The sequence below is a fragment of the Trypanosoma brucei genome, chromosome 3 (genome assembly GCF_000002445.2).
Source record: "Trypanosoma brucei brucei TREU927 chromosome 3, complete sequence".
Lineage (NCBI taxonomy): Eukaryota > Euglenozoa > Kinetoplastea > Trypanosomatida > Trypanosomatidae > Trypanosoma > Trypanosoma brucei.
The window spans coordinates 1,433,600-1,460,663 of NC_007276.1; the positions used below are offsets into that span (position 1 = coordinate 1,433,600).

The window sequence follows — 27,064 nt, forward strand, 5'->3', positions numbered from 1 at the left end:
GTTACGCTTCGTGGATTGCTGCTACGTGCACCACTCCTTCTCTCCCAAGCTTGTCGTTTTTCTTCTTTTTAGTTTCTTAAAGGGATACCTCTCCTTGTTTTTACTTATTTTCCCATCTTTTCAATGTCGCTTTTCCCCCTTCTTGTTTCTCTTGTTAAAGTTTCTAACACTTGTTGAGTATTCGTGCCTCTTTGTGCAACGAGGATCGGAAATCGAGGTCACAATATTTAGCAACATGTCGATACAAGGGGACCCAAAGCACAAGCAGGCAAGGCGTAGAGTGGCCGCCGAAATCGGCCGCATCAGGCGTGAAATGGAAGATATGGCTGATGAGGCTCAAACTGGACATTCCCTCGGCCAACTGCTCCGCCGCCGTGTGGAGCTTCAGCATCGCATCCAGCAACTTCGCGACGAGGAGGAAAGGCTGCGACGTGAGTCGTTTATAAATATGCTCATGGAGCGGCGTCGGTCGGATAAAGAAAGACGGTCGCGGTCACCTCTGCATCATTCAGTGAAGCGTGAGACACCGAGTCCAACCATACCGGAGGAGGAGGAAAGCAAGGATGTTGGATCTGCGGCAGAAGTTGTGGAGGCTGTGGTTGACAAAAGATGCGAGAGCCCCCCAGTAGCTGAGGTTCACATGAAGCCTGCTCGCGTTTCGGTGTGTGCCACAGACACATCCGAGAGTGAAAGTACCCCCGAAAGGAAAAGCGAGAGCGCGAAGATAGAAAGTATAGTGGTGACCCCTCCACGACCCATAACAAAACCAACTACGGTAGCCGAATCAGAGGTAAGTAAACCAGAGGAGGCTTCTTTTATTGCAGCGGGGTTGGATAAGGCCCTACTTCAGATGATTCAGTCATCAGAGAGGCGAGTCACTGCGGTGGAGGCGCAAGCAGAGGCGGCCAGACGCGCAAAGGACGCGAAACTAAGGGAGACTAACCTTCTTCGCGAGCAGTCAAAGCGCCGGTTTGAGCTTGTTGACGATATGTATACAAAAGCAATAGAGCGTCGAATGCGCGCAATGAGGCGAATCGCCGCCGACCCACCAGCCGATCGTCTCATTGGACAGAACGCGGCGCAGCACGTTCCCCTAAGCATGCTCACGAAGGAAACCCGGAAGTTGGGAATGTGTCTTATGCCGGGGGCACAGAAAAGCCAGAATGCCAAAGGAGGGACTGGCGTTAGCGGCCTTTTGGAGATGCACCGCAGTAACTTCTTCTTAACTGGGGTTGATGCTAGCAGGAGCGGTGTCTTTATAAAGGGACACCCCGAGAATTCGGTAGAGGCGGAGATAAATGAGCATCTCCATGGACAATCTGAAGAAACACCGTCAGACGGCAGGGGCGGGAGGTTACTACGACCCTCTGGTGCTGAAGATTTGGAAAGGGAGGCGCATGAAGAGCTGCTTCGTCAATGGCGGGAGTTGGGTTACACCGCTGTGTACCTCCCCGCATCCCGGCGTCTGGCCTTTCCATTTAGTGAAGGCCGTGAAGGCACCAGAAGGCGTCGTGATCCCTACGCATGGATGCACTTGGATCCGCTGCCAGTTGTGCATTTAATACAGCGGCGACTCCCAGAGCAGCCATTAACTCGGCCTGTAGTGGGACTACCGGCGTCAGCACGTGCCGGTTGTCCAACTGTTAGAGGCGCCAGTAAAAATGTGGGGCAATCAAAGGCGCGTGTGAGGTAAAATTTTGAGTAGATAGCAGAAGGTTGGTTGTGGGGGATCAACAGTGCATTGTTTGTATATATTTCAGCATTTCTTTTCCCTGTTACTATGTCTGTATCGAAAACCATGGTTGTATATTGATCTATTTGCGGCGTTTGGAATTGTTCGAAATGTTTTTACCCGTCACATGAACTGTATTAACAGTAATTTCCATTATTCCTCTCAGTTCACAACTTTCGTATATATATATATATATATATATATTCTTTTTTGTAGCCCTCTCAGTGTTTTCTAACTGTTGCTATGTCCGATCTCTCTTTCGTCTTGTGTTGTTGTTGCTGTTTTTCCACTTCGTTTTCACGCTCTGTTTGTCTTCCAAAATTTCCTTGCGTACGGTCCCCTTGAAGGAATCATGTGGAAAACTAAGGGGCGTGGTGTTTCCACTTCCCCCGAATTGCGTGCACTCGTGCAAGTAATACGGGCTGCAGACAAGAAGGACTTTCCCGAACTCGTCCATCCCGGGCAGCGCCACCCGCCCATCGCCGCGCTGCAGCAAATGGTGAAAGAAATTACGGGCCGAGTGCTCACCTCGGAGGAACTTCAGTTGTTCAGCGTCATGTATATGAGTGTTGAGTACCGTCTGTGTGGTGTGGATCCCATGACACTGCCAGAATCGCTCGTGGGTGACGCTTTGAGTCTTACATTCCGTCTCGAATCGGCCTGTATTAAGGCGGGTATATCGCTGCTGAACGTCTTTCCTTGTATTAGCGCCGCGCACAATTATTTTCTTGAAATTAGAGGGTTCAAATTTTCCGTGAAGCTTGTACCTGTGTTCTACCGACTCTCTGATGCTATATGCGGTTTACTGCACCGTGCGCTGGATAAGGTAAATGAGTACAAAGCTAGAGGCGATTGGAGGCCGGCTTCGCCCCTTTCAAGGGCCGCCAAATCCAGTTTAAACCAGTTTTCAGAAGGAGAACTGTGTGATGACATCGTTTTATGGGAGAAGGTGACTGGAAATGTGCCAGAAGATATTCTTGATGTACTCACAGACATTGACGGGGATGTGGACGAACTACTGGCACATTTAAAATGGTACGTAGAGGCTTGTAGAGAAACTATTTATATTGACACAGCCAACTTCACAGACGATATCTATGTAAGGAGGCTTTGGAATTCGTATGTTGGAAAAGGGATGCCGGCGTGCTTCGCTGAGAGTTGCTCCCCAGCACTAAGTTTGTTGCCCAAGTGCCTTCATGAGCCGGTTATGGACGTGTTAAATTATAGGGATTGTGGTGTTATCTCCTTGTATTCACTGAAGCGTCTGTTGGACATTTGGGGCCCGTTTCTGCTTCTTGGTCGAAACATGAAGGATGATGTCGCTATGGGTGTGTTTGACTTCGGACACTCGTTGGAATATCGGTGCAAAACGTTTGCGCGACGGGAGGATGCGCGGGAGGGGGACTACGTGTTGATGCTTAGTAATGTCCCTTCTGAGGTACTTGCGTTAGTGCTCGTCCAGCGACGGGGTGCTATTGAGCAACAGGACCCGGGTGAGTGTAAAAGGAGGAATAGAACTCTTGCAGTTAAAAGGATTCGTTTCACGCAGAGTTCAGGTGCCTGGGTTCCGGATGGGCTGACGGTGGAGGAATTCGACAGCATCGGGGCGGCTTGCCGCGCGTTTCCCGAGGTTTTCCAGCGGCCCTGCGGTACACAATATGATGTGGAGCAGTGCAGCGATGCTCGCGCCTTGGTGGATAGCGGAATAGACAACGACATGGCACATAATGTCTCGAGTTTGCATCGTGCTTGCTTCCGAAATAATGTGCGGTACGTGAAGACGTTACTTTCACGCGGTGTTGCGGTTATTGTGAATACCAGTATAATAGATCCTGTTGTATCATCACGGTACTGCTGGACACCACTCCTTTGTGCTGTGAACAACCCCAACAGTGACCCTAGTGAAGTGGTGCAGATGTTGCTGAATGAGGGTGCCGATGCATATATATGTGATAATGCAAAATGCACGGCATTGTACTATGCCATAGCCAATGGCTACGCTGAGGCTGCCCGTATTCTGTTGAAGCACTTCCCCGATCTGCGTCCGTCTCCCTGGACGGAGTCTCTTCTCGTCGCTCTCGGTGCACATCACTTTCATGCGCACGAGGGTGATATCCGCCGTCTTGCGGATTTGATTCCTTCAGCAGCGATGATGCGTGTGCTTTTACCGAGGGAAAATAATCTTCGATTTGTTCAGCTTTGCGTGGACATCATCGCGGGAAAACTTTGCGGTGTGGACCGACTACCGCGGCCGGAGGACGACATCACCCTGTGGCATCCCGATGGTGATGTCGAGCTGCGCACCGTTGAAGAAGAGGAATATTTAACGAAGATTGTCTTTTACCATGGTGTGCATTGCCGAGAAAACGTTGATGAGGTTTCCGTCGCTGCTCAGCTCCTTTATCATCGTTGTTATTATCTTTCGTGCAGGGAACACTTTGGTCTGGCTGTGGAGACGCCGCAAAATTCATAAGGGTCAATCACTCACGTGAGTCTGAGTGCACTGAGCTGCAGAGACATTTCCCCAGAAGTGACCCTGAAACCTGTTGGACACAATTACTGCCGGTGTCTGAGTGCGGTGTGGGCATACTTGGGTTCTGTATCTGATCCTTGTTGTTTTCTCCCTTCTTATCTTTGTCTTTTTGTTTCCCTAGTTTGCTCTGCATTCGAGATGAGTACTGTATATTCTTTAATTGATTCCCTCCAAGCCCTCCTCTTTTCTTGACTATATTGCGTTGTTGAATGTAGATGTGCATGGTTGTATTTGGTTATGATACCCCGTTGCTTGCGGGCGCGTTGCACGAGATTGCATGGAGGGCGCGTGTGAGGCTTCTTTTCCTCCAGAGTTCCTTCATTTTCCTCCTGTTTCAATCCTCATCTGCATTTGTTTTCTTTTCTCTCTTTTTTTTCTTCGCAAACTACAAATACATTTGGTTATGTTCCTCTCTATGTTTTTTTTTAAATCTGTCATCAATAATAATAATAATAATTATTATTATTATTATTGCGTTACGTATAGCGCTTACAGAAACATGTCGCCCCACAACAAGCGCTCCATGGAACAAAAGAAGAGGAATAAAGACCGTATCGCCGCCTACCACGGGCAAAGGGTCAACTCGCATGGAGGTCACCGAAATTCGCATTCGCATTCGGGCCACCGGCACCGCGGCGGGCATACTGTTAGGAGAAACCGCATTTACGACCCGGGAAATCCGTTTGATAGGCAACTCTTCGACTATTTGATTGTCGTGGACGTGGAAGCGACATGCGAGTATAAAAATGACAATTATCCCCACGAAATTATTGAATTACCCGGTGTATTAGTTGACGTGAGGCGTGGCGTTGTAGACAAGGAACGTTCGTTTCGTTCATATGTGCGACCGCAACGTAATCCTCTTCTCACCCCTTTCTGTAAAGCACTCACAGGAATAACGCAGGAGGATGTTGACAGCGCACCAACCCTCCAGGAAGTTGTGAAGTTATTTGAGCAGTGGTACACCGAAACGATTCCACGCGGTGCAAAAGTTGCCTTGGCTACGGACGGGCCTTGGGATTTGAAAAACTTTGTGCACGAGCACTCCATCTTGCGTGATCATATTAGTTTCCCCACCATCTTTTACGAATATCTGGACATCCGCACGACCTTTGCACACTTCTTCAATCGTGGTACGCCTTTAAAACTAGTTCCCATGCTTGAACGGTTGCAGCTAACATTTGAGGGACGTGAGCACTGCGGTTTTGACGATGCGGTGAATATTGCCCGCCTCGCGGTGTCTATGATGCGTGCGGGATGTGTGTTCAACTACCTCGTGGCAATCCCATTAACTGATGAATTTCACTACGACATGCCAAATACTGCGTTGTACCGCCGAAAGGAGGGGAGCGGTTATCTTGACCCTGATGTTGTTGATGACATTGCGAAGAAATGCTTTGGAGTAGATTACTTTACATTCGGTGAGAGACATATGGCAGAGGTGATGGAACACCGGCGCCGCTACCCTCAAAACTTCAACCAACGCAACCAACTGTGGAAACAAACGAAAATGAAGAATCGCGGCCGCAGGTTGTACGGCGTTCGCTTCAGAATGGTAGCCGTTGCCGTCTTGGCTCTGCTTGGATTAGTTTTGTTTTTGTTGCTCATTTACCGGAAAGTGATGACGCTGCTCTAACTGCTATTTTTTTCTTTTTCTTTTGTTGTTCTTATACTGCTTTAGATGTGAAGCAAAGTGCTTGGGTGGTTAAGCAACACTGTTTGTGTTTGCGTATGTGTGGGGAGTTAGCTGAGAGTTTGGTTGCCAACGTTGATGTTTGTTGTGCGCGTTGTCTTCCGCGTGTCCCCTTATCGTGTTGAAGGGGTAGTGATGTAGCCGATCCTAACGAAGGGGGAGGGAGTGGAGTCATCGAACTGAAATAACTCAATTAGTGAAAAAACAAAAAAAAATTAATAATAATAATACAACAACAACAACAACCTCCAATTGTCGTGTAATGGTGGAATAAAAGGGGGAACCACGACTATAAACACATTAAAAGGGATTAGGGTTGATGTGGACGTGAAGGATGGAAATTTGATACACGCCGCCTCTTTACTCGTCCTCATTTTAACTTCTTTACGTCTGTCCCAACTAATCTCATCGCCATGTGTTGTTGTGTTGTCCGGGTTTAGAGGCATATGCGCGACCCCCCTTTTTTTGTTATATGCAAATATTTTGAACCTCACGTACAAAGTGCTTGCTTCTTCTTTAGCTATTTTTTGTATATATTTTTTTAAATCCATTAGGGGAAAAGGCATAAGAAAAGGGATATGAGGGAAGTTGGCTCATCATCAATACAAACACAAGGAGCAAGGCGAAACATTAAAGGGAGACTTCTTCATGGCGGTTCAGTGGTTTCCGCCACTTTCTTTTTTTCTTTTTTAAGTTGCTGATGTTGTGCTTGCTGGTAGACATAACTTCTTTTTCATTTCCACCCACTCTTTACTTTATGGCAGCGCAGTTCAAGCAATCATTGGGTATCAAAGAGGGCAAATCTGGTGTAGGGGTTAAAAGAATTTAACTATGAAGGAGAATGTGTTTTCGGAGGGTCAGTAAAAGAAAGAAAAGGAAACTAAAGTTGAAGAGGGAGGTAAACATACGTCACGTAGCATAAAGTTGGTGTAACAATGAAGATTACTTGTTTCGTTGTGTTTTTTTTGCTTTTTCACGTACTGGTTCTCCATATGTTTTTCTTCATTATGTCTTGGCTGTGTTATTTATCAGGTGAAATTCCTTCATTCTCATGGTTACGCACGCATATTTTTCCATGCCGCTTGTTTTCAGGGTTCCCCCTTTGGGGTTTGTTTGTTTGTTTTCTTGTTGTTCACTATTATCGTCATACATTACATTACTTCATCTTTTCATCCACTTATTCTCTCTTTTCTTTTTATTCTTTTTATTTTTTTTAAAAAAAAACGCTCTTCTTCGGTTTAAGCCGCCACAACAGCGCGCATTAACTTGGAGGCGTACGGTAACCGCATCCACAGGCCGATTTCATCATCTCTCAGGCGTTTGCATAAGGGGTGTTTGAAAGACAAGTGTTGGATACGGGGGAATTCGCTTCGTCAAGGGTGTGCTGTTGAGGGGCAAGTTTTGTTTTTTTTTTTTGCACAAAAAAAACAACAACAACAATAAAAAGGTATACATTTTCATTTCTGTGGAGGTCAAAGACTTGCATAGTGGACAAAGAAAAGGAACACACGTAGGGAGAGGTAAAGTGAAGTGAAGAGGGAGGAAGGGAACTGGAGCCCCCCCTAAAAAAAAAAAAAATAATAGGAAGTGTGTGTTGTCAGTTGAAAACATTGCTGACCTACAAAGTTCCCATATTCTTTTTTTTGTTCTTGAGGAGTTTTATTGTTTATTGTTTTGTTCTGCTTGCAGACTGGATTGGAAATGGATTTGAAGGAGAACCGTAGAAGTTGCACGTTTCATGGTGAGCCAACAGACACGGGTGACGGAAATGCCTATTCCGATACGCAGTGCTGCAGCACTTCATCATGCATAGATAACGTGCAGTATATTGGTTCTAAAGCAAGTGGTGTGGAACCAACCTTTGGTGATGGGTTAAAGTTACACGACACAACACACTCAGGGCGTGAGGGTCATCGCTTTCAATCCAATAGAGCTCCCGCTATTTCTAACCAGGAAAAGTGCCGTACGGTAAGGTTCATTGCTGCGCAGTGGCTTTCGTTGTTGATGAACGAGTCACCCAACGTGGCGATACCGCCTTCTCTCCGAGGTCGTAGGAACCAAACGCGTCGCCGTCGCCGTCAACAACAACAACATCAGCAGCAGGTCACCAGGCGGGATGAGGAGTTATCCGGACCTGATGGGAGGGACAATGTGATGGCGGAGGAGGTCGATAGTGATGAGAGTTACTCGCAAAAGAGGATTCTTCCTATTGGCGTCACCAAAAAAGGTGCATCACCAACCCTCACTGGAAATGACAACAGGCAAGTGGAGGAACCCCGCACCATGACTGGGAATGATACGCCCACATCTTCGTTTGAGTTAGTGCCACGGGAAGAAACACTCCCGCAGCTTATGGCCGTGTTGAGGGAAGTTGCCCTGGCGGGTGCTTCTTTATCTGATCTCTCGCCAGTAGGAGATGAGGGGGAGATGAGTACTTCACAATCGGTAAGCGAGAAAGCGGAGGCGAGTGTGGCTGATGTAGTTACAGGTTCGAGTAACAGTGGTTGCACACCCGCACAAACCCAAGACGAATTGTTATGGAAGGATATTCGTAAGCAGTTGAACCAAGTGTGTAAACTGGTTCACAATCGCAGCGAGCTAGCGGCAGAACTAAACAGCACCCTCGGTAACGACTGGTATTTGAGTGATGATGAACTTCGCAAGGATGAAACGCCCCTCAAGGATTATTGTTTCCAGCTTCCTCCACCACAGGTAAGTTGCGTTGACACCCACTCAGCCGCTGCTGCATCATCTGAGAGGGAGGCTTCAGAACCAATGGAACAACAGCAGCAATTTCAAAAGCAGGAGTGCACCGATCGTACCCGCACTGTGGCTGTCGCCTCTGCCGGGTCTCGATTAAATCGGGACGCACCTCCGTTTCACTCCCGGTTGTACGTGCCAACACACCTTAGTTCTTCCTCTACAATTTGGGCGGATGCGCCTGTTTACTATCCGGGGGGTACATCATCACCCGGTAAACAGAAAGAATTGTCTTCACCTTCAGTTGCACATCAGCGTCCTTCTTTCACACAGACTGCGGAAAGCAGTTCCTTAGGTGGTGCGTCGGTTGGTTCACCCACGGTGCCTCTCACCACCTCTGCAGGGGCATCAGCAGCGTCAAATGTGGGCTCCTCCACAACTTCGCCGAGCATAACGTTTAATTTAGAGTCGCGTGAAGGTATGATTCGCAGGAGGACGGCTGCAGCAGCAGCAGCGGCTGTGGCCGCAAATCATTATGTTCACAACTCGGGAGGTAATTTTTATAGCGGTGGTCGTTCCCGGGGTGGTTGGGGTAACTCCCATTCACCGGTGGTGACTTATATGAACTGTGCACTGTCCCTCTCGCAGTGTCCTTTTGACTATTTACTTGTTGTAGATTTTGAGGCGACGTGTGAAGAATACGCGCCACCATCGTACTTACACGAAATAATTGAGTTTCCTGTGGTTGTGGTTGACGCCAAGCTGCAGCGCGTCATAACGGAGTTTCACCGCTACGTGAAACCTAAGGTGAAACCGCAGCTGAGTGAATTCTGCCGCCAACTTACCGGCATCCGGCAGGAGGACATTGATAGCGCCGCTCCACTGGAAGATGTAATCAAGCAATTTGAACGCTGGTACGCGCAAACGATACCACCGGGTAGCCGTACCGTATTAGTAACAGACGGACCTGCGGACCTTCGTGAATTTATGTACGTGCATAGTGTGACACGGCAAGGGATCCGCTTCCCCAGCATGTTTTACCAGTGGATTGATGTGAAGCAGGTCTTTGCCCACTTTTTCCAGTGTCAGCAGGGGAAAATAAAGGCCATGCTGGAGGTCCTTCAGTGTCCTTTTGAGGGGCGACTCCACAGTGGCATCGACGACGCGAGAAATATTGCAAAAATTGTTATTCGAATGCTGGAGGTTGGGTGCTCTTTTTGCGAGATTCCGCTTTGCCGGCTTCCATATGGTACCACAACCACTGCTGCTGCAGGCCCAGCTCAGGAATGAGAAATGGATGCTGCCAACACTCTGCTGTGCGTACCCGCGGTGCTGATGTTGCTTAGTATTGTTTACAGTTCTTCTTTTGGCTGAGGAGCAGCTCCGTGTGGAGTAACGATGCCTCTGTGTGGGTGCGTTTGTGTATGTATGTGTGGGAGGTGAAATATGAGAGAAGGAATTGGAATTGACAACCAAGAGCAAAGGAAGGAAAAAGGGAATATACATAAATAAATAAATATATATATATATATATACAGTGAAATTTTACCACAGTGAGCTTGTGAGGGAGGAGAGGGAGGAGGACGTGAGACGGAATGGAACGGAGGGATTCAAAAAAAAAAACGAAGAGATATTTGGGGGGGGGTGGGGGAGAGGAGGGGTTTACAAAACAGAAACAGTTACAATATTTTGGTTGGGTTGGAGTTGCTGTTGTGTTTTTCTAGAGGATGAGGGGATGGAGCGGGTTGCCAGTGGTGAAATGTGCGCTTGGGGAGTGCGCAGAAGACAATGACAGCGCGGCGAGTGAAAATCGACGTGAAGAGTTGCGAAGGCAAGTACGAGTTAGAACGAGTCGAAGATATTTCTTTGTTGGGGTAAGTTTATTACCGCTTTTACAATTAGTAAGGCTTCAATATGTATGTGCCCTTTCTCTTTTATCTCATTTACTTCCAGATCCCCCATGTGGTAACACTAGTTTTTTTTTCCACGTGAGCGTGGTGTTGAAGTGGTGATGTTATTTCGTTTGAAATGTCGACTTAAGGAGAGGAAGGGAGGGAAGGGGGGGGGGGAAAAAATAAGGAAAGAAAAAGGAAAAACAATTGCAGTTGTGTAGGCCGGAGCGCACCTGGATTCCGCCTATCAATTTATTTCACCGTTTATCTGAGTGTCATATATGGTTAAGTGATCATGCTATACGACCTATATTTGAATGAGTATAAATAAGTATAAATATATATTTATATATTTATATATTTTTGTGTTTTTTTGTTTTTTTGTTTTTTTGTCAAATCAACTAGTTTGGCGAAGGAGCCCAGTTTTTATGTGCATGAGTTATGTACATGTGTGTGAGCTTGGTGCCAGAGAAGACAAACTTCAGCACCTTCCTATGTTTTTTGAAAGAAAAAAAATTCTTCTTATTCTGCTGTTTTGTTTTACTGCGCTTGCCACTCATATATTTATATTTATATACGCACATTTTTTTTTGTTTCCTTCTCACTCGTGACGGTTAGTGTTTTTTCATCCAAATACGGGTACGTGTGTGTTTGTGTTTGTGTATATTTGCACGGGAGGAAGGAGGGAAAAGAGGTAAGTGCAACACTGATGATTGTGTGAAGTTTCTTCTTCATGTCAAAGTATATTTGCGCTTCTTTCTCTTTTTTTTTTTTATGTTCCCCCTTATTCTCCTTTTTGTTCTTTTTGTTCTTTTATTTCCCCCTCTTTCTTTTGATTCTTATTTTTCCCTTCTTTCTTCACTCGTTTCGAAAAAAAAAACTGAGAAAATCCAACGGTTGGTGGTGATGGTTGTTGTTGTTGTTGTTGTTGTTTTTATTGTTGGTGTTGTTGTTGTTTTTATTGTTGGTGATATCTGTGATGCCGTAAGAAGTTTGCTTTTTCATTACCGTTGTTTTTACTGTACCCCTTTCCCTCATGAAAGGAGAGAAAGGATCTATTTCCTTGTGTGTTAATTCGTTACTTTTTTTCTCCCATTTTTTTTTTCCCATCGTCTTTTCTCAATTTCCTCGACCCCTCCTTTCTTTTGTTTTACCCTCCGTTTGTGTGTGTTTTTATTCTTGATTTTTTCTTGCTCCCCGTTTGCTTGTTACCGGCTTCAGCCGCATGCGCAATACTTTTTTTTTCTTTTAGTTGTATTGATGAGGAAATGAAGTGGATGAATGGTTCAGAAAGGAAAATAACAGAGCAGCCGTATTCGGTCGCAGTGTTTCGTACTGGCCATTGAAGATATCCTTTCATTGAATTTCTGCTTTCTGTCCGGCCTGTTGCTTTTACACACCACCCGTAGATTGCTGTTGCTCGCTAATCCTCTTGTAAATATCATTTGCTTCGCGTTATCTCTTCTCTTCTTTTTTTTTTCTCCCCCTCTTAATTACCTTCGTTACACTTATTTGTTCTGAAAAATATACGACTCTATGTGTACAATACAGTTGTGTTCCCGTAACGTGATTCAGGGAGTGAAGGAAGTGAAGTATAGATATCACCCCCTCCCCAATTTCTTCCCTAAAGGAAGCATACAGCAACAACAACAACATCCAAAAAGAGAGGCGTGTAAAGAAGCTGTGGGTATTATTAAGAGGAAAGGCGACGCCGTGCAAAGCGAAACTACGCCATACTTATGGTTTCTTGCAAGGCAATACCGGAAAGAGCCAGTGCCAGCAGTAACGGCGTGCAACCTCAAGCGTTTCATACTGACAAATGTTATGACGCTGGAGATATAACTTGCAAGAAGATGACTAAGAATGAAGGCGATGGAGGTCTATCACAAAGAAAGAATAAACCGCGTGGTCGTCCGCAACCTTTTTCACATTTACTTGTGTGTGACTTCGAGGCGACGTGTGACGCTGATAGTGCCGGACTGTACCCACACGAGATCATTGAGTTTCCGGTAGTGTGCATTGACACCGCACAACTTGCTGTTGTAGCTGAGTTTCACTCTTATGTTCACCCAGTGCGCCGTCCGAAACTCACCGCTTTTTGTAAGGAGCTGACTGGCATCACCCAATCGGTAGTTGATGACGCACCAACTCTGCCGGAGGTGATTCAAAAATTTGGTCAATGGGTTCGTGAAGTGGTGTATCCTCTTTGTAAAATGTGGAAACAACAGTATCCTCCTTCTCAGCTGGCAAGCAACTGTCTGGGTGATTTGGGAAAAAAATTCAAATATGACGAGAAAGACAATAAAGAGTGGGTGGGTTGCGAACGCATGGTTTGCTTCGCCACCGACGGTCCGTGGGATATGCGTAAATTCATGCATGAATGCAGCGTGGTCCGCGATGGCCACATTTTTCCGCCGCTTTTCTACCGCTGGGTGGACGTGCGTAAGTGCTTCAAACAACACTTCAACAAGTGGCCGCGGAAACTGGTCGACATGTTGCGGACGTTGCGTCTCGATTTCGAGGGCAAACAACACAGTGGAATTGACGACTCCCGAAACATTGCGCGTATCCTCATCGAGTTGATGCGCCGCGGTTTCTTTGTGAAACGCGTTAGTACGATCGAATACAAATGTCCAATGGATGTTGGTGGAGTGATCCTTACACAAGAAATGCGGGAACTCTGTGATGAGGAAAATGCAAAAGCAAAGCAACGACACCTTCGCGAGTAACGTGAAAAGAAGGGGAAGACACGGGGAAATGCATGAGATTGACCCTTCAGAAACAACAGACAGCAACAGATGACAACAGATGAAGGCGCCGGCAGCGAATGCAACGATCCCTACTCGTGCGTTACTGTGGCGTAGGGGCTGGCGGGGGTAGGGTTCCTAACATTGGGTATTTGTTAATTGTGTTCAGATATCACTGGTTTTCTTTTTTGTTTACACCAGAACCTTTTGCTGTTCATCATCGTTACAGTTCATTCGTTTCAGTTGCAAGTTACTCCAAACGGATAATAATAACAATTTTTCTTTTTGATGAACGTTTATGACTGTGTTACACGTCTTCCTTCCTCTTTGATTGCATGTTTAGTACAATTACCTCACCTTTTTTGCGTTCGCTCGGTAACTACCGGGTGGGTGAGGAACGTAGCAAGGCATTGTGTCAACATACATTAGAGAGGCGCAAAGAAAACTCATCGTCCCAAGGTGACGATTGCAGAAGAGGTACAAAGAAAACAGAAAAGAAAAGGCTTACTCACGCGGGCGCACACACAGAGAAAGAGAGAGGGAAAGGGTGAAAGAGTGAAAGGAACATAACAAAAGAGGAATCAAGATAAAGGTAGGTAACGGTAGATAGAAAAAAAAACAACAACATCAGAACCCCATATATCACTGGACTGAGGTGTACAGTGACCCATATATAGAAACGAGCGTAAAAAGGTACTTCAGTAACGAAGAAGCTAGTGTGCGCAGTGAATATTGTTTGTATTTTTATTTTTAATCCTTTTCTTTTAGTCCGTACAACCCCACGTACCAGCCCGTGGGGGAGGATCTTATTATTATCTTCTTTTTTTTAAAAAAAAAAAGAATATCGCCATATTGTTCCCATAGAATCTGTAACTTTCTCACGTATTATTGAAGCACCAACGCAAGAGAGGACGACAACTCAGACTGACTCACCAGCCAACTTGTCATCGCAATAATGAGTGACCGTCCCCGACCACCTTTTGGCGTGAAGCTTTCGTTTGGGAAAGTCGTGCAGGGGCTCGGGTCGGACGGGCGCAGCGCCTTCTTGACACCTCGGGATGTGTCAGCGACTCCCGATTCTAATGTGACGAGGGGTTCAGCGGAAGCAACTGGGAGAGAACAACAACTAGACACAACTTCAGAACTGCAAAGGAGTTTTCAGTACCTCACCCCTCGCCAACAGCAGAGCATTCTTTCTTTTTGCAGGCCTTTTACTCCCTCCATGTCGGTTCCCCGTGGAGAGCTTCATTCGTCTATTGGCTCCCGTTCCACTTCACCGGTGGTGGTGCGACCGACCAAAGATCTGCCCCCAACAAAGGATGCCGTAGATGCCCCTCGGATGCCACCAACAGCGGTGAAAAGGGAAGAAAGTGTATTTCATGACGGAGACGGGCAAACTCCAGTGACTTCTGTACATTCGAGTGTCGTGGCCACCCAATCAGCGTCTGAGGCCGTAAAGCTCAGACCCCCTAAAATTCCCGCTTCTTCTCCTTCCCCTTCCCCCTCCCCAAAAGCTGCTGTTGCTAATGCATCCGCAACCAGTGCCACGACTACCACCGCGGGACTTGCCACTACTGCGACTGGTGCGGATGTAAGTGCTGAAGCGGCTGGAAGCGATGCCGCACCGCAGGGTACTGTGTACAATGTCTGTTCACTCTGTGGCCTCACCGTGCTACTTGGCGGGAGCTTTGCAGAGCAGCAGCAACAGTGGCAGGACCACATTAATTCTTGGATGCATCAACGTTGCTTGAAGATGCACGCAAATGCGCGTAACGAGAACGTGTACATTGGTGACACCACAACCGTTTCTATAGGCTCGCCCGTGTCACCTTCGATGTTGAAGGCATTGGAAGAATTTTCATCATCCATTGCTTCATCGGATGCGGGGCAGTCTGCGGGACGGGCCATCCGATTGTCCCCTGCTCCCTTGAAGTTGCCAGTTTCGGATGATGTGGTCACGGCGCGAGAACTAGAAGCCAGGCGAATCACTTTCTCGTCAGAGGACATCACGCCACGCATTCTTGCTGATAGCAGTGAGCACCTATCGCTTGTTGAGAAGAAACTCTTTACTTCCGTTAAGAAGCCACATGTATCAGGTGATGATGCTGAGGTTGTTGGCATACTGACAGACGAAAGGGAGGCAGCCACCGCTGGTAAAGCGACGTGCGAGGGAGGGGCACCGCCAATATGCCAGAAGCGAAAGTTGTTGAAATCAGTCAAAGAATCCGGAGAAACACCGATTCGAGGAGGGTTCCGGAAGTTTGATGTCAATGCTGACCAAGTAAACACGTCGAGCGGTGCTGAGATGGACGATGCTGGTCAGAGTAATAGCAGCAAGCGGCACTTAAAGCGGAGGCTAGATAAATACTTGGTTGTCAAAGAAAGGCGACTGTTACTTGCTTGCATGCGTCACTGGTTTAACAGTATGTTTGTGCGCGTAACGGACAATTTTTTCTCCGTTCGATCGCGTTCAAGCAAGGAGACACCCGATGCTATGGTGGCAGCATCTCCTACAGTGAGGTGCAGTCGAACGGATACGCCATTGGATGCGTATGTTCCTGGTGTTGGGCAACAAAAGGCGTCACCGGTGGTACGTAAGGGATCCAAGAAGCAACCGGAGCTTGTTGCTGTGGAGGCTGCTGCTGGCGGTGGTGATAATGAGAAGGGAGAGTTGTTGTTTATGGCTTCACGTGTAAAAGATTTTGCGCACATCAAGAAGGACTCTTCCGCGGATAGTTTAGAGATGGAAGTGGGGAAGACGGACGTAAAGTGGTATGTCTCTCGCCCCGCAGGGAATTCGCGGAAGCGGGGGAAAGTCTCATCCTGTAAACATAAAAAAGATGACTCATCCACCCCGTCACTTGAAGACGACAGTAGCATTGAGGAGCTGCTCTCCTCACTAGCACCTCCACTGCAGGAACGTGTGCGAATGGCAATCCGTGGGAAGCCCGTAAGCAAGTCGAAGTTTCCCATGACATCCGAGGTTATTAGCATGATGCGGGATTCTGTGCAGCAAGAGGTACAACAGTATAGGGATCAACAGTTGTTTCACCAGTTCCAACACCAACAGCAGCAGCAGCAACATCAGCACCACGAGCAGTACCATGACAACTACCAGCACCATCCTGTGGCATCCCGTTCCTCCCCAGATGCTGTGGGGATCCCGCAGCAACCGTTTCTTGAACGTCGGGAGTTTGGCACTAATACCAAGGAGCTCGTGAACGAGTCGCTACGCATTAGGGAAGGTGAGGTGGGATCTACCAGTTTCAGAAGGGAGCAAGCCATAGATACCTCCGTACCATATGGTTACCTTTCACAAATTTTATCAGAAGAGACCCCCATGAGGACTACCGGCTTAACAGAGGGTGTTGTACCCAACAAAGAAGACGAAAGGGGCGGGAAAATACTCGCGAACGCGATGGAAGAAGCCAGCGGGGTTGTGGGACGACAGCTACCCCGTCCGTTTCTACTAGTGGAGGGGCGTAGACAACTGAGTGGCGGATCATCAGGGAGTTCAGAATGCGGGTCCGCCATCGAAGAAAGGGGCGACGAAGCACCGCGTCCGCGTTCCAACGGCTCCCCAGATGATTGTATGCGGTATTTGAATGCTGAAGCGAGTTTTAGCGGAAGTCGGGGCAACTCCCGAGACCGAAAGCACCGGCGAAGACGGTCGCGCGCCGTGGAGGCTGCTGAATCGGAAATTCGCGAACCGAGGCAAATTTCTCAATCGCATATAACGAATCATGCACGTAGAGGAGCGAGCCGCAAGGGGAGGCAACCCCTTTCCATATCCTCGATTCACTCCACTTTGCGCGCAGGAGGTAATAGCGAACGTCCAACTTCCCCACAAACAACGCCACGAGTACGAGGGACCTCCGGTTCCAGGGCCTCCTTTACTGTTCGAAAGGGGTCTATGGAAGAATGGGATACCTCAAGCTGTACGTTTAGAGGCGTACCAGGCGAGTATTACTGTTATGATGGTGAAGCCTACCAGCATGTGGAAGACCCTACAGCCGGTGCATTATGTGATAAGTTAGGTCGGCGGCTCCCGCTGTATTTTGTACGCCGCTGTTCAAGCCCTTCGATGTCCCCTACACGGTTCAGTTGCATGCCAGTGACGAGGTCTCGTAGTCCCCTCGGACCTGGACGTTTGAACCCGTACTGTAGTGTTTGTGTTGAGCGCTACAACATTGTTATGGTTGACGAAAACATGCGGGTCCTCTCCCCTGTAGTTAACAGAAGAGGAGGTGGGACCGGTAACTGCGCCTGCACATTTGCAAACAGGGGAAACTCGGCCAGCGGGCGCGGCAGGGGGAAGCGAAGATGTTCATCGGCGTCAAACACATTTTCCCCTCACAGAGGAATAAGTCCTGGTGGTTGCGTTGAGACGACTGATATCGGCAAACGGAAACGAGGGTCCATCGCCCTACCTACAGGGAAACATCACCGTATTGTGGACCTTGAGGCTCTCTCCAGTGAGCAGGTTTGGCTTCTGCAGCAGGAGCGTCGTGTTCGCTCAATGATAAAGGCACTGTTACGACATGAGTTTCCTGTTAATGAGAAGTGCCGTCAGTGGGTAGCTTACCTCAACTCGTTGAATGACGCCGCGGAAGCGCTGAAGACGCTGCAAGTTGTGGACCTGACGGACAAATAAATGCAAAAGCGAGTGAGTTGCGAGGACTTGTGTGTGTGTGTGTGTGTGTTGTTGTTGTTGCGTTTGTTCGGCGCTTTTTAATTGTGTTGTGACCTGTGTAACGGGGAGGGGAATGGGGAACACGCACGCACCTATATGTGGCAGTGCCTAGAAGTTCCTCGTTTGCAGTCTTGTTTTCTCAACCATAGAGCAACCCGTACAAACGGGACTGAACACCCTAAATTGTTGTTGAACTCACCGTTCTCGGTTTTTTCCTTTCTTTTTCCTTTATTATTCTTTACCCTTTCTTGTGGCATATAATAATTACTTACCGCGTCCACCCAAGCGGGCGCCGTTGTATTGCATGAGAGTAGATGTGTGGATCGATGCGATAACCTCTTCGAGCAATGTTCATGAACATCGCCCCTTTGTCATCCATTTCGATTTTCTCATCTTTTGATGGTCCTTTGGCCACAATGTTTGAGAACAAGTGCTGTGGCTGAAAGCATCTGCAAACTACAAGGGAGTCTTAGCTGTGTCGTCCCTTTTCTCCCTACACCTATACAACTTCCTTGCATGTTTTCCTTTCTACTCTTTCCTTGTCTGCTAGACGCATCAATGGGGAGGGAGGTTTCTTGGGCAGAGCTTCCACTTGTCGTGGATTTATCCGACGAACTGACACCGTCGAGTCTCCGTCAAGCGCATTGGTACGTTGACCTGCTTACCAATCCACCTCCGGCTCCGCACCCCTTCCGTACATTTCTTAGTGAAGTGGAAGCTATACGCTTTGCTGCGACCAAGCTGTCTTCCAAACACAGCGTTGACCCCAGTTTGGTAGATGTTGCTGAAACACCAGTGCAACAAATGTATCAGCAGCAACTCCCACCTTTGCATAGTAACGAGATTGCTGGCACCATATCGTCTGCTGGGGAAGATATCACCGCAAGGGCGCTCCTGGAGGGTCTGCGTGAACGTCAAGGTCACTCGTTGGGGACCGCATTGCATCGGAGGTGGGTGCGCCTTCCGCAGGCATATCTTTCGTGGATGTCGCAACGGATTGCAGATGTCGTGTTGAGGTGCGTCATGCCACTTGTTGGGGGCGGCGAAGAGTACAGAATGGGCAGTGATAAAGGAAACAAGGTGAGCGAGAGATATGACGTCCACGTGAGGTACTTCCCCTCCGTAACACATGACAGTGACTCACAAAACTTGTTCTGTGCGGAGATTGTGGTGCGGGATGTTGAACAATTGCAGCGTATAAATGACTCCGTGTCACTTCTGAGGGCGAAATATACCGCCGTGCGTGCCGAGGGCCAAACCCTGCAGAGTTCACTTGCCTTTTGGCGCAGTGTGGCCCTCGATGGGAGTACCGATGAACTCGAGGGAGTCAAAGGGGAATCTTATGGATGGGCAGGTGATGGAATTAGCGGTCACGCGGCGTTGAAACCTCCAGGTGGATTGTTTGGTGTTGAGGGTCATGGGGGTTGGCTGCAGCCCACAAGACGCCAGATGGGGCGAGGTGCCAATTCACAGCAAGGACGGGGAGCTGGTATTAGTAATTCACACGAGTCACCCGCACAAAGTGCTGCGGGACTTGTGGCAGTGTTTTATCTGTCTTTTAGTGGTGTGGCTTATGCAGGGGTTGTCTGTGGTGGTGCGGCTAGAAGAATATGCGCAACCGCGTCAATGACGGGTGCTGCTGGTGCTGAAGGACATCCATCTGAGACGGCACCAGATCGAACTGGTGAGACTGATGTTACTACTGTTAGTCACAAGGGGGAAGCGGGAGATGTGGAGCCTGTTTTCTTTCTTCCTTGCTCTTCCGGTTCCAGTTTTGTGAGAGGGTTACTCGGTCTATAGGTGTATGGCGAGAGGTTTTCAGCACCGATTTTTCTGCTGTTAGCTCATCATTTACGGCATGTGGTTGCTACTTTCCACCCATTTCCTTTTGACTTCTAGCACCTTCTTCAGGCAACAAAATGTTGTAAAGCGGCGTTGGGTACACAGGTGATGAAATTTTACTGTTTGTGAGGGTCTTTCATACATTTCCAGTTATTGGTTACCTCAAACACCTGACGCTCGTGTCAATGTTACACCCTCAATCTTTTAGTGTTTCCACCCGTGTGCAACTGTGCATGATGTGTGGTTGATCCAATTGAACCGCCAATATTCTTTCGTTCCCCCCTTTGCCTCCCGCATATAAATATATATTCCTTTAACCATTTTCCTTTCCCTTTGTCTCATTATATGAAAAGAAAGCAACACAAACAACAAACGGAACGCACTCTTATACCTTAGAAGGGGGAAAACTGTGTTTGACCGCTAAAGGTAACAAGACTAACACCACACTTCTCTTCTTTATTTTTCTCCGCAACCATGGCCATGTCTGGTGTTTCTGTTGCGGACGAGTGCGTCACGGCGCTCAATGATCTCCGCCACAAGAAGTCCCGCTACGTGATTATGCACATCGTTGATCAAAAGTCCATTGCCGTGAAAACTATTGGCGAGCGAGGCGCCAACTTTGATCAGTTCATTGAGGCCATTGACAAAAATGTGCCATGTTACGCTGCTTTTGACTTTGAGTATACCACCAATGACGGCCCTCGTGACAAATTAATTCTCATCAGTTGGAATCCCGATTCCGGAGCCCCACGCACGAAGATGTTGTACAGCAGCAGCCGCGACGCTCTCGTGCCCCTCACGCAGGGTTTCCAGGGAATTCAGGCAAATGATGCATCGGGACTTGACTTTGAGGAAATCTCCCGCAAAGTGAAGTCGAACCGGTAATAATAAAAAAGAAAAATGTACGGCAGAAGGATGATGGGAGAAAAGGAGAAAAGGAGCGGTGTGGAGTGAGGGAATGAACAAGGAGTGTGCAAATGAGAAAGAAAAAAAAATAAGCGACGGGCAAAGGAAGACCAAAAAAAATAAAAAAGAAAAAGAGAAGGAAAAAGAAGAGAGGAAATCGGCAAAAACAGGGAAGGAATGGTGCGAAAATGAGAATAGGAAGGAAAAGAAAAATAGGAGAGGGATCGAAAGTTCAAAGGAAATAGTAAAGGACTAAAATTCAGAAAACGGATATGTTTCCTTCTTTTTTTCTTTTTCTTTTTCTTTTTTGGTTTGTCTCTCGTTTATTTTTATATCATTTGTTACATCAGTGATACCAGTCTTCACTACTGGACCATTTTCTCTCTTATTTTTGGTTTTGCAGTTTTTTTCTTTTCTTTTCTTCCTTTCTTTACCGCACTGCTTTTTCTTTTTGTCCCTATTCACGCTTTGTTTGCTAAATTAAGTTACATCACGCAGGCGTAAACTATGGCCACTGCTACCGTTACTTCTCTCGTCGTTTATTCGTTTATTTAAATTATGTTGCAAAAAAAAAAATTTTAATGAAAGAAACAAATACAAGAGAAAGAAGAGGTGAAAAAGAAGAGTGCAGGAAGGCCACCAGTTTTACGTGTCTGTCTGTCTGTCTGTCTGTCTGTGTGTGTGTGTGTTTGTTTTGCGCGTGTGAAATGGACCAGAATTCAGGAAAAGGAGGAAAGTAAGAGAAAAAAAAAGAAAAAAACAAAAATACAAAACAAAACTGAAATCGAATGAATTTTTAGGCTTGCATTTGAAGCTCTTAAGCACCTCCAGCTTACTGCTATGGCTTCTTTATTTATTTATTTACTTTTTTACTTTTTTTTTTTTTTTTACCTACCCGCCCCTCCACACAACCACTCATTTCTTTCGTTTCTCCTCTCATTCTGTGCATGAATATATACAAATATAAATAGTTGTATGTGTTTCTCATCTATTTGTATTTACTTGTCTTGTCTTTTTACAGTTGTTAAAATGTGTTCCCTTCTTTTTCTTTCTTTTTGTATTGTTAATGTTCTGTGTTTTGTCTTATTTTATATCAAAGTGGGAAGGCTCACTTCACCGACAGGTTTATTTGTGCATATATTTGGAATATATAAAAGGATAAACCTGCCAAAGGGAAGTGAGAGTAGTGTGTAGAAGCGAAAATAGCAAAGACAGAATAGGAGATATCCATTTGGAAAACACGAGTAAATTTAGGTAAAAGGGCTTTTGTGCGCGTTTTGTTCCCTCCATCTTGTTTTTTTTTTCAAAGAAAAAGGAAGACAAAAAAGGGAAAAAGAAAGGAGGGTTGTTGTTGTTGTTGCTGTCGTTGTTTCCTTTGCTCATTGGATTTTAGGAACGAAGCAATAGGAAGCAAAAAGATACAAGTACCAGCACAGTGCGAGTGTGTTTTTATAAAACACATAATATTCCCGTCATCTCCTTCGCTGTAGTCCACTTTGCCAACAGTAAACGGCATTAATTTTATTACTGCTGAAGTTATTGTTATTATTAGCAGGCGTATTTCCGGTGTTGCAAGTTTCATTGCGCCACTCAATCAATCAATCAATCAAACAAACAAAAAGTAGCGACCTTTGTTTTTTTTTTCGTCTACCTCTTCTTTTTTTTTTCCTCTTTGTGTTTGTGCGTGCGTTTTGTGAGATCAAAAGAGTGCTTTGATCAAACGAATCGAAGTCCATTTAGGCAAAGTTAGTCAAGGAAGAAAAAGCGCAGCATTTAGTACATATATATATATATATATATATTAATTTAATTTTTTTTATAAAGAAGGAATATTTTTGTATCTTCTTTTTTTTGTGTTTCTCCTCATTTCGGATTCCATTTTTTTTTCTTTTGGGGGCCGTAGCAGAGTTTAGGTAAGTTAGTTAGTACGTATATTAAACAGTAAGTGAGTAAAAAAGGGGAGAAAATAGACTTCGGTAAATTTATATATTTATACATTTATATAGGGACAACAAAACAGAACCTGAACATAGTAATATCTTTTTTTTTCTTTTTGAGCAAGAGGAACGAAAGGAAGAAATAAAGAGAAAAAGTAAGGTCTTTATTATTGTTGTTGTTGCTATCATCATTAGTAGTATTAATAGTAAAATTACTAGGGAATTGTAAGCTATTTGTTAAACGCCCGTTTGATCAATCGTTTTATACCTCATTTCCCTTCTTTGTAGAGTTTGACAGACTAGTTTCTTTGAAACCTGTTCTGTTTAATCTTTCGTGGGCTTTATTACTTTACTTTACTTTTTTTTTTAGTTTCTCAACTTAGAAATCAAAGATATATATATTTATATATATATATATATATCTTTGGGTCACCCGTTTTAAAGGGTGCTGTTGTTATTATTGTTATTATTAAGCTATTATTTTCGTTTCCGCTGTCACCGGTTTACAAAGTTACGGAGCGCCACGTGACACCGTCTCTTCATTTTTGTTTTCTGTTACTGTGATAATATTTATTATAATTATTGTTGTTGTTTTTTTGTTGTTGTTGGCGTGCCACTAACCAACTGAGTAAGTGAGTGAGTGAGTGTGAGTGTGTGCGTGTGCGTGTTTTGAGTTTGTTTTTGTGTGATTGACGGGTCGTAATGTTCGTTCGGAAATTTCAGGGAGAAATCCTCAAAAAGGAGGGGCATGAACCACCAAAAGGGGATAAAGCACAGGGATCTCACTCAATGAGTTTAACAACTTCTTTTGTGGATCCGGAAAACGCGAAGCGCGAGCGACCGGTTGTGGATGTCTCAGCTCCGTATAATCCACTGGATGAGACGCATCAAATACGAAAATTGGGAGTACAAAAACTCGCTATTGGGTTCCTTTCCCTCAACGGTTTCACAGGTGCACACGAGGAGGTACCTTACACGGATTCCATGAGTACATACGAATGCGTGAGGTACGGTATGATAGGCCTCAATGTGTGGTTCGCAAACTTTTTCTTGGTTCGCGCGGGTAATTCCGGTTCACCTGTAGGACATCCACGGACACGGTTTGCGTGGAACATAGCGTTTTTAATGGGAATTATACGAGTGAACTTGGCGGGTATTGTTGGAATTGGTGGGTACTTTTACTCGTATGAATGGCTCTATACCCATGGGCCGGCGATGTTCCGTATTAAAGATCCCTCCCCAAATGCGTATAAGCGGGCATGGGATGAGGGTCAAAGTTGTTACTTGTCTCGTGCAGCCGCTTGCATTTTCCCGCCACTCGGCTACGCCATCTTTATGGGGCGCTGGAAGAAAACCGCTTTTTGGTTTGTCTTCACACTGGCGATGAGTATGCAGTATGAATATGCGCGGCATTACATTCTTCCTGGTATGCGGTTGTTTTATAGCTTTCAGGCGAACCGAGAGACGCAGCGGCAGGCAAATTGGGGTTCACTCGCTCCCGTATTGGAACATCGTGTGGATCCTGATACCAATCGTAATGCAAGCGTGGCAGCGTCGCGGTATATGCGTATTACTCAAGGTCCACTTCAGGATACTATTTGGGCTAATGCAACGCATGAGAATTTACCTTTCCACCGCTACGGTATGAAGCTGCCAAACCCGTATTATAACTGGCAGAAGGCACCGCAGGGGTACAATAGCAAGCCATATCGTTTCAAGAATGATTTATGGGACCTGCCAAATGTATTGAACACATCTAAAGCAAATTTTCGTATCTAAAAAAGAACATTTTGGTGGGAGGATATATTTGGTGTGCAGGTGTGTGTATATGTGTGTGTTTATGTGGGTAAATATAGCGGTTTCTTTCCTCATCCTTCCCTTTTGTACCTTTTCCTCCTTTCATTTTTTGTTTTGCAACCTCTCATTGTTTTTTTTTGTTTTTCTTTCTTTTTTTTTTTTTTGCCTTCGGAGAGGCGAGACGGATGCGCACAAAGGGGAGGAAAGGATCTACTTGTTCTGGTTGAAGCTGTGGAAGTTTTCTTTTACTTCGTATATTATTATTATTGTTATTATTTCATCGAGCTTGGCTCCTTTATGCTCCTTGGTTTGTATATTTTTCGTTTCGTGGAAGGTGGGTTGTAAATGTATGATGAAGGAACGATCGTAAGCAACAAAATAAATAAAAAAAAGAAAAAAAAAGGTGAAGGACAGAAAAGAAAGGCGGGGAGAAGGGTTGGTGGTGGTGGTGGTGGTGGTGGTGGTGGTGGTGGTGGAAACTGTAGATGACGTTTATTTGAACGCCATGTTGCTGTAAATGTAGAATGGCAACAGAAGTTTCTTCCCAGTTTCACAATCCCAATCTTTAACTTCTTCTTTCCTGTTTATTTATTTATTTTGCTGCTTGCTTGAATCTACTTTATATATACACACTTTTTTTAAAAGTGATGTGAAGGGGGAATGCAAAAGGTGATGGGAGGATGGAGGAAGGGGGATAACTGCAATAATAAGACTGCAGCGTCATAGGCCTGTGGTGATGTGAAGTAGGAAATTCGTGCGAGTGGAAGAAAGGAAAAACTAAATCAAACGAGAAAAAAAAAAGACAAAAAATATGACGTGAGGGTGCCTGGGGGTGGGATGGGGGAAGCAGATCGATTTTTTTTCTTTCGTGCGTGTTTATGTGTTTGTGTGTGTTAATGTGCCTACGGTGCAGCAGAGCCATCTTTAAAGCGTTTTGAATCTGCGGCGGCTGGTTCCTGAATTATGTGCGTAACAGTAACTATAGATGCATTTTGTAGTGTCGCGTGCAATTTTCGATGTGCTGTGTGGTGAACTGTTCGTGTGTTCTCGTTTGATTTTTTTATTAGCTGTCCTTGCGGCACTGGAATGTTATTGCCGCATATATTTGTATGTTTATTTATTGAGTTGTTGCTTGCTTTTTCTACTTTTATTAATTTTATTATTTCCCCGGGGGCCACAACTGGTGTAGCAGTCAAGGGAATTACATACCAAGTACTTACAGGAGAGTAACTGTACCGATAGATATTCATATTTGCAGATAGATAAGAGTTAGGACACGTAGGTATTGGATATATAACATAGAAGAGGAGCAAGAAAAGGGGGGAAAAAAGAAAAAAAAGGGAAGAGAAGAGAAGGGAGATTACTGTTCATCCCGTTACGAGTCTCATTTCGGTGGTTTCTATTACCAACCGGTTTAATGGCATGTGATGATTCGACGAAGCGCAATGCCGCAGCCGTCAATCGTCTTCTCCAAAAGACTCGAGCTGCAACGGCCCCTAATAGTCAGTGGTTAAATTCCATAACACGGAGGGAAGATGGAACACTGTCGAATGAGTTGCACCTCAGCAACCAACAGCGCCTCGCCTGCGAAATGGGCGTATTTCCTAAAGGCCACTTCGGTGATGTAGAAATAGAAGAGGAGAATCCCCAGCGCTCATGTCATGCGTTAGCTCAGAGGCGTGCGCGACATGAGTGGAAAACTGATGAGGAGGCAAAACGGCGGCTGCAAATTGGCCGCGGCGAAGTGTGCAATAAACGGGAACTTCGTGCGGCAGCGCGGCGGGAGGCGGCGATTCTTCGTTATGAAATGACTCTTCCCAGGCGGCGTGTGGTTGGACATCTTTCGCATTTAATGCCAGCACAAGCGGATGCGTCACTTGCTGTTCCAACTGAAGGCGCTGCTGATGCTCTCGTGGAAAAGGGATGTGGCCGCTGGGTTTTACATAATTCCTACCGACAGCAGCTTCTGCATGGAGAGCCCGTCATGACGAGGATTATGCGTGGAGAGTTTTATGAAACCAAACCTCCTCCACAGAGGAAAAAGAAGGTTTGGGCTGCAGGAAAGCGGCACGTCCGTATGACCAGCGAAGTAAACCGTTTAATGAACACAGGAGGGTGGTGTCGATAAACGAAAAAAAAAAGAGGATGGATAAGGTTATGGAGGGAAAAAAACCAATCCTCTAAGGGATTGCATATGGTGGTTAGTATTACATTCTTGTGCAGTCCTTTCCTCGCTATTTTGCTTAATATATATATATTTCTTTCCCTGCGTGCGCTCTCCTAGTTCTTCTTCATTTCCTATCATGAAAATGAGAAATGTTCATAGATGCAAATTGCGCCCTGTTGAATTTCACCGCTAAGGCATTTTTTTTTCTTTTGCGGCCCAGTGTTTTTGGTTCCTTCTTCTTTTTTATTCATCAGCATGCCATGGTAACTCACTTGCCGCTAGATTTGGTGTACGTTTGCGACATGATTTTAATTAATTTTCCCCTTAATTTTTATTGTTTTTTTTTCATTTTCGTCACTTGCACGGAGTCGTCACCAACAGGCCCCCTCTTTTTTTCTTTCCATTACCCCTCTTTTCGGTAAAAT

At 45.9% G+C, this 27,064-nt stretch overlaps 10 protein-coding genes across 10 annotated transcripts, besides 32 other annotated features; all 10 read left to right on the forward strand.

Annotated features, from left to right (window-relative positions):
- Positions 1–27,064: part of a sequence feature (sequence corresponds to BAC RPCI93-5L5) that runs on past both edges of the window.
- Positions 236–1,693, forward strand: Tb927.3.5110 (hypothetical protein, conserved; the record flags this gene model as incomplete). The annotated part of the gene is made up of 1 exon (XM_839008.1): positions 236–1,693. One exon carries the CDS (start codon positions 236–238, stop codon positions 1,691–1,693), a length of 1,458 nt encoding a protein of 485 aa, XP_844101.1.
- Positions 1,912–1,936: a microsatellite.
- On the forward strand, positions 2,085–4,205 carry Tb927.3.5120 (hypothetical protein, conserved; the record flags this gene model as incomplete). The annotated part of the gene is made up of 1 exon (XM_839009.1): positions 2,085–4,205. One exon carries the CDS (start codon positions 2,085–2,087, stop codon positions 4,203–4,205), a length of 2,121 nt encoding a protein of 706 aa, XP_844102.1.
- On the forward strand, positions 4,543–5,901 carry Tb927.3.5130 (hypothetical protein, conserved; the record flags this gene model as incomplete). Its single annotated transcript, XM_839010.1, has 1 exon — positions 4,543–5,901. The coding sequence occupies one exon, from the start codon at positions 4,543–4,545 to the stop codon at positions 5,899–5,901; it is 1,359 nt and encodes a 452-aa protein (XP_844103.1).
- Positions 4,705–4,738: a sequence feature (AT_rich).
- Positions 6,165–6,188: a sequence feature (AT_rich).
- Positions 7,151–7,182: a sequence feature (AT_rich).
- On the forward strand, positions 7,660–9,948 carry Tb927.3.5140 (hypothetical protein, conserved; the record flags this gene model as incomplete). The annotated part of the gene is made up of 1 exon (XM_839011.1): positions 7,660–9,948. The coding sequence occupies one exon, from the start codon at positions 7,660–7,662 to the stop codon at positions 9,946–9,948; it is 2,289 nt and encodes a 762-aa protein (XP_844104.1).
- Positions 10,157–10,193: a microsatellite.
- Positions 10,697–10,751: a sequence feature (GA-rich).
- Positions 10,859–10,911: a microsatellite.
- Positions 10,889–10,943: a microsatellite.
- Positions 11,303–11,410: a sequence feature (CT-rich).
- Positions 11,460–11,517: a microsatellite.
- Positions 12,404–13,279, forward strand: Tb927.3.5150 (exonuclease, putative; the record flags this gene model as incomplete). Its single annotated transcript, XM_839012.1, has 1 exon — positions 12,404–13,279. One exon carries the CDS (start codon positions 12,404–12,406, stop codon positions 13,277–13,279), a length of 876 nt encoding a protein of 291 aa, XP_844105.1.
- Positions 14,253–17,951, forward strand: Tb927.3.5160 (hypothetical protein, conserved; the record flags this gene model as incomplete). Its single annotated transcript, XM_839013.1, has 1 exon — positions 14,253–17,951. The coding sequence occupies one exon, from the start codon at positions 14,253–14,255 to the stop codon at positions 17,949–17,951; it is 3,699 nt and encodes a 1,232-aa protein (XP_844106.1).
- Positions 16,356–16,402: a microsatellite.
- Positions 17,980–18,000: a microsatellite.
- On the forward strand, positions 18,507–19,790 carry Tb927.3.5170 (hypothetical protein, conserved; the record flags this gene model as incomplete). The annotated part of the gene is made up of 1 exon (XM_839014.1): positions 18,507–19,790. The coding sequence occupies one exon, from the start codon at positions 18,507–18,509 to the stop codon at positions 19,788–19,790; it is 1,284 nt and encodes a 427-aa protein (XP_844107.1).
- Positions 20,307–20,717, forward strand: Tb927.3.5180 (cofilin/actin depolymerizing factor, putative; the record flags this gene model as incomplete). The annotated part of the gene is made up of 1 exon (XM_839015.1): positions 20,307–20,717. The coding sequence occupies one exon, from the start codon at positions 20,307–20,309 to the stop codon at positions 20,715–20,717; it is 411 nt and encodes a 136-aa protein (XP_844108.1).
- Positions 20,815–20,950: a sequence feature (A-rich).
- Positions 21,014–21,058: a sequence feature (CT-rich).
- Positions 21,115–21,170: a sequence feature (T-rich).
- Positions 21,389–21,431: a microsatellite.
- Positions 21,463–21,516: a sequence feature (A-rich).
- Positions 21,584–21,627: a sequence feature (T-rich).
- Positions 22,083–22,109: a microsatellite.
- Positions 22,329–22,356: a microsatellite.
- Positions 22,516–22,540: a microsatellite.
- Positions 22,541–22,561: a sequence feature (AT_rich).
- Positions 22,716–22,743: a sequence feature (AT_rich).
- Positions 22,840–22,893: a microsatellite.
- Positions 23,068–23,097: a microsatellite.
- Positions 23,246–23,283: a microsatellite.
- Positions 23,301–23,336: a microsatellite.
- On the forward strand, positions 23,378–24,454 carry Tb927.3.5190 (hypothetical protein, conserved; the record flags this gene model as incomplete). The annotated part of the gene is made up of 1 exon (XM_839016.1): positions 23,378–24,454. The coding sequence occupies one exon, from the start codon at positions 23,378–23,380 to the stop codon at positions 24,452–24,454; it is 1,077 nt and encodes a 358-aa protein (XP_844109.1).
- Positions 24,603–24,636: a microsatellite.
- Positions 24,848–24,906: a sequence feature (A-rich).
- Positions 24,910–24,948: a microsatellite.
- Positions 25,773–25,830: a sequence feature (GA-rich).
- Positions 25,890–26,600, forward strand: Tb927.3.5200 (hypothetical protein, conserved; the record flags this gene model as incomplete). The annotated part of the gene is made up of 1 exon (XM_839017.1): positions 25,890–26,600. One exon carries the CDS (start codon positions 25,890–25,892, stop codon positions 26,598–26,600), a length of 711 nt encoding a protein of 236 aa, XP_844110.1.